A 13,154-nucleotide genomic window follows, 5' to 3' on the forward strand; every position below is an offset into this window, starting at 1 on the left:
AGGGGCAGGTACAGGGGCAGGTACAGGGGCAGGTACAGGGGCAGGTACAGGGGCAGGTACAGGGGCAGGTACAGGGGCAGGTACAGGGGCAGGTACAGGGGCAGGTACAGGGGCAGGTACAGGGGCAGGTACAGGGGCAGGTACAGGGGCAGGTACAGGGGCAGGTACAGGGGCAGGTACAGGGGCAGGTACAGGGGCAGGTACAGGGGCAGGTACAGGGGCAGGTACAGGGGCAGGTACAGGGGCAGGTACAGGGGCAGGTACAGGGGCAGGTACAGGGGCAGGTACAGGGGCAGGTACAGGGGCAGGTACAGGGGCAGGTACAGGGGCAGGTACAGGGGCAGGTACAGGGGCAGGTACAGGGGCAGGTACAGGGGCAGGTACAGGGGCAGGTACAGGGGCAGGTACAGGGGCAGGTACAGGGGCAGGTACAGGGGCAGGTACAGGGGCAGGTACAGGGGCAGGTACAGGGGCAGGTACAGGGGCAGGTACAGGGGCAGGTACAGGGGCAGGTACAGGGGCAGGTACAGGGGCAGGTACAGGGGCAGGTACAGGGGCAGGTACAGGGGCAGGTACAGGGGCAGGTACAGGGGCAGGTACAGGGGCAGGTACAGGGGCAGGTACAGGGGCAGGTACAGGGGCAGGTACAGGGGCAGGTACAGGGGCAGGTACAGGGGCAGGTACAGGGGCAGGTACAGGGGCAGGTACAGGGGCAGGTACAGGGGCAGGTACAGGGGCAGGTACAGGGGCAGGTACAGGGGCAGGTACAGGGGCAGGTACAGGGGCAGGTACAGGGGCAGGTACAGGGGCAGGTACAGGGGCAGGTACAGGGGCAGGTACAGGGGCAGGTACAGGGGCAGGTACAGGGGCAGGTACAGGGGCAGGTACAGGGGCAGGTACAGGGGCAGGTACAGGGGCAGGTACAGGGGCAGGTACAGGGGCAGGTACAGGGGCAGGTACAGGGGCAGGTACAGGGGCAGGTACAGGGGCAGGTACAGGGGCAGGTACAGGGGCAGGTACAGGGGCAGGTACAGGGGCAGGTACAGGGGCAGGTACAGGGGCAGGTACAGGGGCAGGTACAGGGGCAGGTACAGGGGCAGGTACAGGGGCAGGTACAGGGGCAGGTACAGGGGCAGGTACAGGGGCAGGTACAGGGGCAGGTACAGGGGCAGGTACAGGGGCAGGTACAGGGGCAGGTACAGGGGCAGGTACAGGGGCAGGTACAGGGGCAGGTACAGGGGCAGGTACAGGGGCAGGTACAGGGGCAGGTACAGGGGCAGGTACAGGGGCAGGTACAGGGGCAGGTACAGGGGCAGGTACAGGGGCAGGTACAGGGGCAGGTACAGGGGCAGGTACAGGGGCAGGTACAGGGGCAGGTACAGGGGCAGGTACAGGGGCAGGTACAGGGGCAGGTACAGGGGCAGGTACAGGGGCAGGTACAGGGGCAGGTACAGGGGCAGGTACAGGGGCAGGTACAGGGGCAGGTACAGGGGCAGGTACAGGGGCAGGTACAGGGGCAGGTACAGGGGCAGGTACAGGGGCAGGTACAGGGGCAGGTACAGGGGCAGGTACAGGGGCAGGTACAGGGGCAGGTACAGGGGCAGGTACAGGGGCAGGTACAGGGGCAGGTACAGGGGCAGGTACAGGGGCAGGTACAGGGGCAGGTACAGGGGCAGGTACAGGGGCAGGTACAGGGGCAGGTACAGGGGCAGGTACAGGGGCAGGTACAGGGGCAGGTACAGGGGCAGGTACAGGGGCAGGTACAGGGGCAGGTACAGGGGCAGGTACAGGGGCAGGTACAGGGGCAGGTACAGGGGCAGGTACAGGGGCAGGTACAGGGGCAGGTACAGGGGCAGGTACAGGGGCAGGTACAGGGGCAGGTACAGGGGCAGGTACAGGGGCAGGTACAGGGGCAGGTACAGGGGCAGGTACAGGGGCAGGTACAGGGGCAGGTACAGGGGCAGGTACAGGGGCAGGTACAGGGGCAGGTACAGGGGCAGGTACAGGGGCAGGTACAGGGGCAGGTACAGGGGCAGGTACAGGGGCAGGTACAGGGGCAGGTACAGGGGCAGGTACAGGGGCAGGTACAGGGGCAGGTACAGGGGCAGGTACAGGGGCAGGTACAGGGGCAGGTACAGGGGCAGGTACAGGGGCAGGTACAGGGGCAGGTACAGGGGCAGGTACAGGGGCAGGTACAGGGGCAGGTACAGGGGCAGGTACAGGGGCAGGTACAGGGGCAGGTACAGGGGCAGGTACAGGGGCAGGTACAGGGGCAGGTACAGGGGCAGGTACAGGGGCAGGTACAGGGGCAGGTACTTACTGTTGCCATGAGACTACTTCACCGAACAAACCGTTCAGATGTTACCTAGAGCAGGAAAAAAGCTTCCATGTACAAACAAGGCAGCCACAGTGGTCGTAACCATACCAATCATTTACCATCCACAACCCGGCCTCCCACATGGACACACACACACACTCTCTCTGTTTCAAAATCAAATACACATATGTTGAAGTCCAGGCCACGGACTCCCCATTTCATATCGTTATTTCACCATAAAGGGTAAAAAAAAAAGCATCAGAGCTCTTAGGATTCACTGATCAGGGGCGCACAGCTTTATTTCCTCTCGGAATGTTCTAGAATATTACGCCTGCTTCCTCGCCATTCAGTGCTGCCCACACTCACAGCGGACACGTCTCTCCTCAGGTGAGCCGCACAGGCTATGGGTTTCTATATTTAACTTGGCCTCCGCTGCCGAGGTGCCGACATCAGTGGCAATTCAAAGAAATAAATGCACACGTCGTCCAGCATCCTCCGTCGGCATCGGAGCGGAGACTTTTCATCTGGGCCTGCCTCGACACGAAATCCTTCCTCACCTCATCTTGGTCAATTAGCGAGCAAAGCTTTCTCTCACAAGCTCGCAAGCATGAGCGTAAATAACGTCAGCTGCACCAATTCCCCCGGAGGGCTTGTTTGGTTGTTCTTAAATGAGCTTTGGGAGGATGTCTCATCAATACAGGGTGTGTGGGTGGGGGGGCAGTTGCGAATGCGTCTTTCTCTAGATTTATGTTTTTCTTTTGCTGTACTGTCACTTCGATTTCCTTCCTCTTTTCTTTCTTACTCTCTGCATTGCTTTCTCTGCTCTCTCTCTCTCTCTCACTCTTTCTCTCTCTCTCTCACCCTTTCCTCCTCCTTTCCTCCCACTCTTCCTCTGGATCTAATAGCTTAATTTCATTCTGGATTTGCTTTATTGGCACAGCTTGTACACTAACCATATTTTTCAAATCAAATTTGTGGATGCAAAGCAAATGTCCTCTCCCCTCCTACCAAATTTTGGATGCAAAGTGTTTTTTGTTCTCCCTCCCTTCCTCTCACTCTCTCTCTCTCTCTCACTCTCTCCCTCTCCCCCCTCCTTGTCACTTGTTCTCTCTCCTCTCGCCCGTCTCCCAAACTGCGGTGACAAACTTCTCGCCCCCTCCCTCTCCTCCCTTCCCCTACACTTCATCATCATCATCCTCCTCTTCCTCCTCCCTAACTCCCTGACAGTAATAAGGTGCCAACACAAAAGGTTTTGGAATTTAAAATATATTTGGATTTAAATCTTCCATTATGTATCTATTGTCCTCTATTATTTATCTATTATCTAATGTGTAATTATTTTCAAAGTACTCTTTTGCCATGAAATAGTCCCAGCTGCTAATATTGCCTAATTGTGGATTTGTTACAAACTTTTCTCTCTCCCTCTCCCGCAGTCTCACACTCGCTCCTCCCAAAATATGGTTACTAACCTCTCTCTCTCTCTATCTCTCTCTCTCTCTATCTATCTATCTATCTATCTATCTATCTATCTCTCTCTCTCTCTCTCTCTCTCTCCTCCCCCTCCTGACAGTTTCTGACGAAGGGCTGCGAGACGACAGAGCTGACGCTGCGGCGTAACGGCCTGGGCCAGCTGGGCTTCCACGTCAACTACGAGGGCATCGTGGCCGAGGTGGAGCCCTACGGCTACGCCTGGCAGGCCGGCCTGCGGCAGGGCAGCCGCCTGGTGGAGATCTGCAAGGTGTCCGTGGCCGCACTCTCGCACGAGCAGATGATCGACCTGCTGCGCACCTCAGTCACCGTCAAGGTGCTCATCATCCCGCCGCACGAGGATGCCACGCCCCGCAGGTACCAGCCCCACCCACCCAGGCCAGCCCCAGCCAGCCCCACCCACCCAGGCCAGCCACACCCACCCAGCCCCATCCACCCAGGCCAGCCCAGTCACATCCAGCCCCACCCACCCAGCCCCATCCACCCAGGCCAGCCCAGTCACATCCAGCCCCACCCACCCAGGCCAGCCCAGCCCCACCCACCTAGGCCAGCCCCACCCAGGCCAGTCCAGACAGGACCCACTGATAACACCACCGACACACCCATGATCACTTGTGTTTTCAATGTAGCCAATGATACTTAACTTACTAATTATGGTCACTAATATTATTGCCTTATATTATTGATGATATTGTGTAATTTAGCCATAAAGGTCTATTAAATCTAAAACTACACTTTTTTAAGGATACTGGGAGTAGAAAAACCTGTTTTTCAAGGCCCCTCGTGGGTTTGGGTTTTTATTCCAGCAGTCTTAACCATCCATGTAATTACCAGCTTTCACATTTCAGATGGGTGATTAATGTTATCAGGTGGCCTGCACCCGCACTGGGTTGTAAACCTAAAGCCAGGCAGGCAGGATTCTGACTGGTTAATACAGGATTCTTAAGGATTTGTCCTCATAATGCTATATGGTGTCATGTTTCTGAAAAACATTTTAACATTTAACTCATGCAAGTTGGAAACAGCTGCTTCATTTCTGAATGGCTATTCCGGTCAGTGTGCTGTTCTTATGTTATCCCTGTTTCTCTTGTAATCCCTTATTCCCTGTCTTCTTCCCTCTTTATTACCCTCCATCTATCCATTCATCCATCCCTCTGTCCATAGGGGCTGCTCTGAGCTTTGCCGTGTGCCTGTGGTGGAGTATAAGGGCAGCAACGAGGCGGGCTCCTTCGAGTACAAGTTCCCCTTCCGCAGCAACAACAACAAGTGGCAGCGCAACAGCTCCAGCCCTCAGCAGTCGCTGGCCGCCTCGCCCCAGCCGGGCCACGCAGGCAGCGCCAGCGGGACGCCCAACCGCGCCGTCAGCCTGGGCGCCAGCATGGGCAAGACGCTCTCCGCCGAGCGAGGGGCCACCCGCCTGCCATCCCAGCAGAAGCGTGTCCAGCGGCGGGGCCACGACCCTGGGCTCAAGGAGTGCGGGATGATGGGGGGAGAGTGGGGTGCTGTAGGCAGAGTGCAGGGGCTACTGTGGGGCCTCATGGGAGTTGGAGTTCAGGCTGACTGTGGGGCATCATGGGAGTTGGTGTTCAGGCTGATTGTGGGGCATCATGGGAGTTGGAGTTCAGGCTGACCTGAGGGGCCTCATGGGAGTTGGGGTTCAGGCTGACTGGGGAGTCTCATGGGAGATGGAGTTCAAGCTGATTGTGGGGCATCATGGGAGTTGGAGTTCAGGCTGACTGTTTTCTTTACAGTATGTTGCGCTCAGGTTCCCCATAATTTCTCTTCTTTCTTATTCTAGTCATTTGGATATTTAGTTTTGAACAAAGTTTCTGCAAATTGCTCTTACTCACTTACTCATTGTTTCTTTTTTTTTCTCTCTATTTTATTCCCTCTCCCCTCTCCCTCTCTCCCTCTCTCCCTCTCTCCCTCTCTCAGGATGTCTCCTGGCTCTGAGAATTATGGGCTGGGCTCGTCTCTGGGTCTGGGCCGCCACAACCGCAGCTCTCCCAGCAACCTCTCCTGCTCCAGCGACACGGCTAGCGCCCATTGGAGGCAGAAGTCCATGCCAGAGGGGTGAGTGGGGTGCACACACACACACACACACACACACACACACACACACACACACACACACACACACACATACATACACACACACACACAAGCTCCGCATATCTCACATACAGAAGTACTGTACGTACACACACACACTACCACACACACACACTTGTGTATATATAAACTCCACATACATACATTAACGTAGGTATAAAAGCTCCACACAGACACACACACACACACACGGATCTGCGTAACTGTCCTGCATATGTGCCGTGTTAACTTTATATGCACACTTCAACGCGGTCGCATGTAAAGGCATCCGCACATAAGCAGGAACTAGGCTCTTTTTATTAGTCTTTCATGTCTCAGCCCTTACCCTTCACATGCTGCCTATTAAACCTCAATAACACTTCCAGATGTGAGACTTAATGAGTTTTTTTGCTTCGTAATGAAACTTCACAGATATTAAAAATGTCAAATTAAATTAGCCTTTTATGGTCCTGCACGTTCATGGACATGGACAAACACAGTACACAGGCACAAAGCAGACGCACCTAGGCTAGCAGATGTGAGTTTGTTATGTGCAGCCGTATCCTTCAGTGTGCAGGTTTTTGGCCGTGATTTTATCCAGCAGTGTTTTGATGTATGAGCATCTTAATGGGATGGCGTGTGCTTCATTCCAAATGTGAAGTGCGTGGCTATTGTGCTGTTTAGTGCCGTGTTATTTTTACTGTTGTGTGTTAATTGTGGCGTGTTGTTCTTGTTGTTGTTGTGTGTTGTAGATTCGGGCCCCCCAGGCACTCTCCCCTTCCTGGGGAGCGTCAGCTACGCCACAGCGGATACCCGCAGCCGGCAAAAGGCAGCCAGTGGAGATGCGGCACCGGCAGGTGAGGTGCATCGTGGGTAATGCGCGTGGTTTTCTGTGGCTCTCAAGTTTTACTTTATTTACCCTTAGAAAAGGAAATTTAGTGTGCAGCAGGATGTCTAAAACACATACACAGAAAAAGCACCGCCAGATGCCAACAACATTGACAACACAACACAGGACACACAACAACAACACAGAACACACAACAACAACACAGGACACACAACAACAATGGAGACACTCCTTCCCTTAAAAAAACAATGACCAAATCTCAGACCTAAAGTGGTTCTATTTTCCCCGAGGCTTCTCCGAAATGTGAACTTCTCTGATGACAAGTGTGGATGCCACACGCTGGAGTAAATGCAAGGGGAGCTAAGAGGATTAACTGCGAAATGTCACAGCGAGTAGTAAGGTTGACTGGCACTGAGAAGTGCCGTGGTGATGGTTCTTCTTGTTGTAGGCGGCAGGATTTAAAAAGAAGGCCATGTTTTAGTGGTGGCAGATTTGACTGGTATTCATCATGAGACATTTCAGCACTTTCTCCCGACGTACCCTCTTAATTCCCAGCGTGCCAGTCACATGAGAGACCTGTTGGACTGCTTCTCTAGCTGCTCTGTGTGGTGTTGAACTAGCGAAGACCTCAGTGGGGGGGTTCTCCTAGTCTGGGGTTCACAAGACCGTCTCCTACCGTAAACACAGCTGTGTGTCTGTGGGTGTGTCTAAAGAATTTGGGGTGTGCTGTGTTTTATGTCAAACTGATTTGTTTCTGACATGGGGTTCTCAGAGGGAGAGTTAAGAATGTGGTTGTCCATTATCATTTGTTTGTCTGAGGCCAAACTTGAGAGACACACACACACACACACACACACACACACACACACACACACACACACACACACACACACACACACACACACACACACAGACAAACATACAAATCCCCTCAAACAAACAAACGCACGCTCGTACAAGGCGTGGAGTATATACAGAGTGCCCTTGGCCCCCTCTCTGCTGATCCTCCCCTGTGCTAGACTCCCAGCCCCCTGCTTGACCATTACCCTCAAGTGCCCTCTGTACTTTGAGGAGTATGGAAAGTGGACCAACATTATATCCCTCCTTTGCTCTCTCTCCCTCTCTCTCTCTCTCTCTCTCTCTCTCTCTCTCTCTCTCTCTCTCTCTCTCTCTCTCTCTCTCTCTCTCTCTCTCTCTCTCTCTCCCTCTCCATCTTTCTGTCTCTGTGTGATGAGGTGTTTCCAAAAGCCCCTTCAGGTGACAATCACCCCACACACACACACACCCCCCACCATCACAACCTGCTGGTCAGTCTATGTGTATTAGAAAGCAATCTCGCTGAAGAAAAGAGAAAAACACAGACAGATAAATAAGCAGAACACACACACACACACAGACACACAAAAAAGCAAAAAAAAGAAAACTTGCTCGGCTCTCTGCTGTAGATTTCTAAAGGGCAGAGCGGGCACTCTCTTGCCTCCTGGCATGGGTATTGTTTGGCGTGCAGCGGCCCTTTTGTTCCGACTGCCCTCTGTTTTGCGGTCGCCGGCGTTCTTTCCTGTTCTCGTCAGGGTCAGCGGTCGCCGCGGTGACTCACGCTCAGCCTCGTCAAACCATCTCGCCGCTCACGTCCCCCCTCTTCTCCTCTTTCGTTTTATTGCCTTGCCTCTGTCTCTCCTCTCCTCCACCCCAACTCACTGATCTCTCCTCTTTTCTCTTCTTTCGTTTTATTGCCTTGCCTCTGTCTCTCCTCTCCTCCACCCAACTCACTGATCTATCCTCTTTTCTCCTCTTTCTTTTTATTGCTCTCTCTCGTTTTGTTCCATCTCTCCCTCGGCACCTCTGATCCTCCACAGTCCCTCTTGCGACACCTTGCAGCTGCCATCTCTGCCAAGCAACACTGGCTTTTGTGGTTGTTGTTTTCCCCTTTCATTCAACTGCATGTAACCTTTCTTGTGGTCATTTGTTTTGACTGTTCCATGTACCCTGTCATTTCATTTTTAGAGTTCCTGTTTTTAGCAACTTCCCAAATCCACACTTAACCAGCCTTGTCCTCGTGTCCTCCCTCTCCCCTGGGCAAAGCCAGTTCAGGACATGCGAGGCCAGGCCAGGCCACTTCAGGTCAGAGTGGCTGGGCAGGGGTGTTTGCATGTGCTGGCTTGACAGAGTGACCCAGCGTGTGTCGTGTCTGGGCCTACCCTTCGCCAGCCCACACTCCAACCGCGCCCCACCTCCCACACCCCCCTTTTCAAGTGGCTCTGGGGGTCCTGCGCTGACCTCAGGCCACAGGGAACTCCGGCGGTCGAGTGTTGACCTCTCTCCCTAGTAGTCCACCACGAGCCCCGCTGGCGTTGTTTTAAAATAGCCAGCAAAGGAAGAATGTGGTGGAATACCTGTGGTCTGCGGTCACTTTGAGTTTAATTAAAGTGGTAACGGCCACATTTGTTCAGCGGGTGACTGGGGAAGGCAGAGCCAGAGGAAGTGTGTGTGTGTGTGTGTGTGTGTGTGTGTGTGTGTGTGTGTGTGTGTGTACACAGGATGGGGAAACCCTCCATGGTAGAGAGGGGTGTGGCAATGCATGCTGGGAAATGGCCCTTGAGTGTGGGCAACAGAATCCTGGCTTGAGTGTCCTGACTTCCCTTACTCTGGTGTGTGAGAGTTGAGTAGAGGGCTGAGAAGTTCAGTCTCACTTCATGTGTACTGTGTACACACACACACACACACACACACACACACACACACACACACACATACACACACACATAAGTATGTACGCATACACATGACTGACTGGATGAGCACAATGCTTTCGGCTAACGTGCATAACTAAAGTACTAGAATCGTTTGCATGCATTAAGGTTGAAATAGAGCTAATTAAGGAGAGCTAATCTAACATCTGCCTCGTCCTTTGCTTTTGCCTCCATCCTCCACACCATCCCTCTCTCTCTTTTCTCTCTTTCACACACACTTGCACACGTGTAAACACACACACACACACACACACACACACACACACACACACACACACACACACACACACACATATATATGCACACAGTTATTATAGATGCACTCAACGCTCCTGCACCGCTTGAGGAAGCTGCCTCCCCTAATTGCCCCGTACAGCCTGTCTTGTTTTGGTGACGCTACTGTTGCGTAACGCCCGGGCACTCTCACAATGGTCTGACTTACTCTCTCTCCTGTTTGGCTGCTCTGAGAGGAGCAGATGCTGGCCAGTGGCCATCCCAGTGGTCAGCTCTCTCTCTCTCTCTGCGGTCTCCTTCAGATGAGTTTGCGTTCTTCAGTCTGCGGTGATTCAGCTCCCCTGGCCTCACCTCACTTAGTGTCAGAGAGAGAGAGAGAGAGAGAGAGAGAGAGAGAGAGAGAGAGAGAGAGAGAGGGAGAGGGAGAGGGGGAGAGGGAGAGGGAGAGGGAGAGGGAGAGAGAGAGAGTGTTTCATAAGAATGAAGAGAATGGAGATTGGAGTTTCATATGAGTTCCCCAAGCTGGACGGGTTTAGTTATATTTGTTGGTGGTGATAATGGCGATGATGATGACTATGCAGTTGATAGGGTGTTGATGATGATGATGGTGGTGGTGGTGATGATTATGATGGTTGTGAAGGTGGTAATGATGATGGTTGTGAAGGTGGTGGTTATGATGATGATTGTGAAGGTGGTGGTTATGATGATGATTGTGAAGGTGGTAATGATGATGGTTGTGAAGGTGGTGGTTATGATGATGATTGTGAAGGTGGTAATGATGATGGTTGTGAAGGTGGTGGTTATGATGATGATTGTGAAGGTGGTGGTGATGATGATGATTGTGAAGGTGGTGGTTATGATGATGATGATGATGGTTGTGAAGGTGGTGGTGATGATGATGATGGTTGTGAAGGTGGTGGTGATGATGATGATGATTGTGAAGGTGGTGGTTATGATGATGATTGTGAAGGTGGTGGTTATGATGATGATTGTGAAGGTGGTGGTGATGATGATGATGATGATGATTGTGAAGGTGGTGGTTATGATGATGATTGTGAAGGTGGTGGTTATGATGATGATGATGGTTGTGAAGGTGGTGGTTATGATGATGATTGTGAAGGTGGTGGTGGTGGTTATGATGATGATGATGATGATGAAGGTGGTGATGATGATGATGATGATTGTGAAGGTGGTGGTTATGATGATGATGATGAGGGTTGTGAAGGTGGTGGTGATGATGATGATGATGAAGGTGGTGGTTATGATGATGATGATGGTTGTGAAGGTGGTGGTTATGATGATGGTTGTGAAGGTGGTGGTTATGATGATGATTGTGAAGGTGGTGGTTATGATGATGATTGTGAAGGTGGTGGTGATGGTGATGATGATGATGATGAAGGTGGTGGTGATGATCGTGTTGTGTGTGGTTTTTTGGGCCAGCACCAGTTGTCTACTGCTGTACTGTCTATATGTCGGACCATTTAGCAAAAAGCTTTGATTATAATGTTCCCTGTTCTATTCCATGTTCTGAAGCTAAATGTTTCCAAATTATCTTTGATGTGCTTAGATGGTCCTGTCACAAAGTCTGGGTCATCTTATTCTGGAGGCCCACGGATCCAGAGGCAGGAGCAGGTCATCCACCACTCTCCCAAGAAGGGCAGTCAGGTGAGACTACACACACACACACACACACACACACACACAAAAACACACTTGCTCACTCACACAGACTCACACACACACATACTCTCACTCACACACTCACACACACACACTCACACACACATACATATACATAGAACACGCACAGTGCGCCAATATATTGTAAATAGTCTTGTAACATGTGTTAATATATCACATGTATCAATCACTGATCACTACTAGTGATACCCAGTCCTGGAGTTTTGATGAATGGCTTGTCAACGCATAGACTAAGATGTGCTTAGTGATTCAGTGTGACGGCCAATGGGGGGCTGTCCCGTGGTTTACAAGCAATCCTGGGTTAGAGAACTCCTAGAGATAAGATGAGCTCCTAGCAATCCTGGGTTAGAGAACTCCTAGAGCTAAGATGAGCTCCTAGCAAACCAAAGCCACAGGGCTGTTGTATTTGGAGGTTACACACATACACACATACACTCATATACTGTACACATGCACGCCTACTCCAATGTTTTAACTAAGCCAGGTTTGTCACTGGAACAGAGGATTGGGATATGAGCTGAAGACATGACTTCTCTCTTTCTTGTAACTCTCTCCCTCTTCTCTCCCTCTCTCTCTTTCTTTCTCTCCTTCCCTCTCGCTCTCCCTCTCCTTCTCTGTCTCTGTCTCTCTCTCTGTCTCTCTCTCTCTCTCTCTCTCTCTCTCTGTCTTTCTCTCTCCATCCTCTCTCTCTCTCTCTCTCTCTCTCTCTCTCCCTGTCTCTCTGTCTTTCTTTCTCTCTCTCTCCCCTCTCTCTTTCTCCCTCTCTCTTCACTCCTCTCTCTCTCTCTCTCTCTCTCTCTCTCTCTCTATCTCTCTGTATTTCTCTCTCCATCCCGCTCTCTCTCTCTCTCCCTGTCTCTCTGACTCTCTCTTTCTCCCTCTCTCTTCACTCCTCTCTCTCTCTCTCTCTCTCTCTCCCCCCCCTCCCTCAGTCTGAGGGCCTGTACTCCGCCCACTCCAGCAGCAACACCCTGTCCAGCACGACGTCCAGTGGGGGCCTGAGCGACGACAAGTGGTACGACGTGGGCAGCAGCACGGGCGGCGGGGGGCTAGCGGCGGGTGCGGACCTCGGTGACCTGGAGCCCAACGGCCTGGGAGGCGGCAGCTACCTGCAGGGGGCGTCGGCCGACAGCGGCATCGACGCCTCGTCCTACGGCGGCGGTGGTGGCGGCGGCAGTGTTCCGTCCCACCATGCCAGCTCGTCCTCGCTGCTGCTGCCCGTGAGTGGACCGAGCACGCGAGAGCGAGACCGAGAGCGAGACCGCGAACGGGCGGCGTCGCCCTGGCACGGTGGGCAGTCAGACGGTGGCGGTCGGCGCATGCTGGAGCGTTCGCCCCCCGCGGCGGAGTCGCCGGTGCCCCCTGGGGGGCCGCCTGAGGGCCCCACCCGCAGCCCCCCCACCCACCTGCTGGTGCGCGACAACAGCTCCTACAGCCTCAGCGACGCCGCCTCCCACTCAAGGTACACACACACACACACACACACACACACACACATACATGCACACACGTACATGCGCACGCACACATACACACATGCATGCGCACACATACACACACACATACACTGTACACATGCTTCCTCATACCTTGGAACATACAGTACACTCATAATGGTACAGTATCTTTAAAAACACACACGCGCTTATAATAAACCCACCCTCCAGAACACACACACAGTCTCTACACATTCCCAGAACACACACTCCGTCTCTACACATTC

General features: G+C 52.9%; 1 protein-coding gene across 1 annotated transcript in view; it reads left to right on the top strand.

The window, feature by feature from the left end:
* The window catches only part of LOC125298821 (signal-induced proliferation-associated 1-like protein 1), a 97,052-nt gene that overhangs the window by 67,860 nt on the left and 16,038 nt on the right, over positions 1-13,154 (top strand). Inside the window, 9 exon segments of the mRNA XM_048249690.1 lie at positions 3,888-4,162; positions 4,970-5,278; positions 5,741-5,878; positions 6,649-6,753; positions 8,913-9,054; positions 10,395-10,577; positions 10,674-10,850; positions 11,264-11,395; positions 12,364-12,893. Of these exon segments, the coding sequence (XP_048105647.1) occupies positions 3,888-4,162; positions 4,970-5,278; positions 5,741-5,878; positions 6,649-6,753; positions 8,913-9,054; positions 10,395-10,577; positions 10,674-10,850; positions 11,264-11,395; positions 12,364-12,893 (1,991 nt within the window).

This window comes from Alosa alosa, chromosome 8 (genome assembly GCF_017589495.1).
Source record: "Alosa alosa isolate M-15738 ecotype Scorff River chromosome 8, AALO_Geno_1.1, whole genome shotgun sequence".
NCBI lineage: Eukaryota > Metazoa > Chordata > Actinopteri > Clupeiformes > Clupeidae > Alosa > Alosa alosa.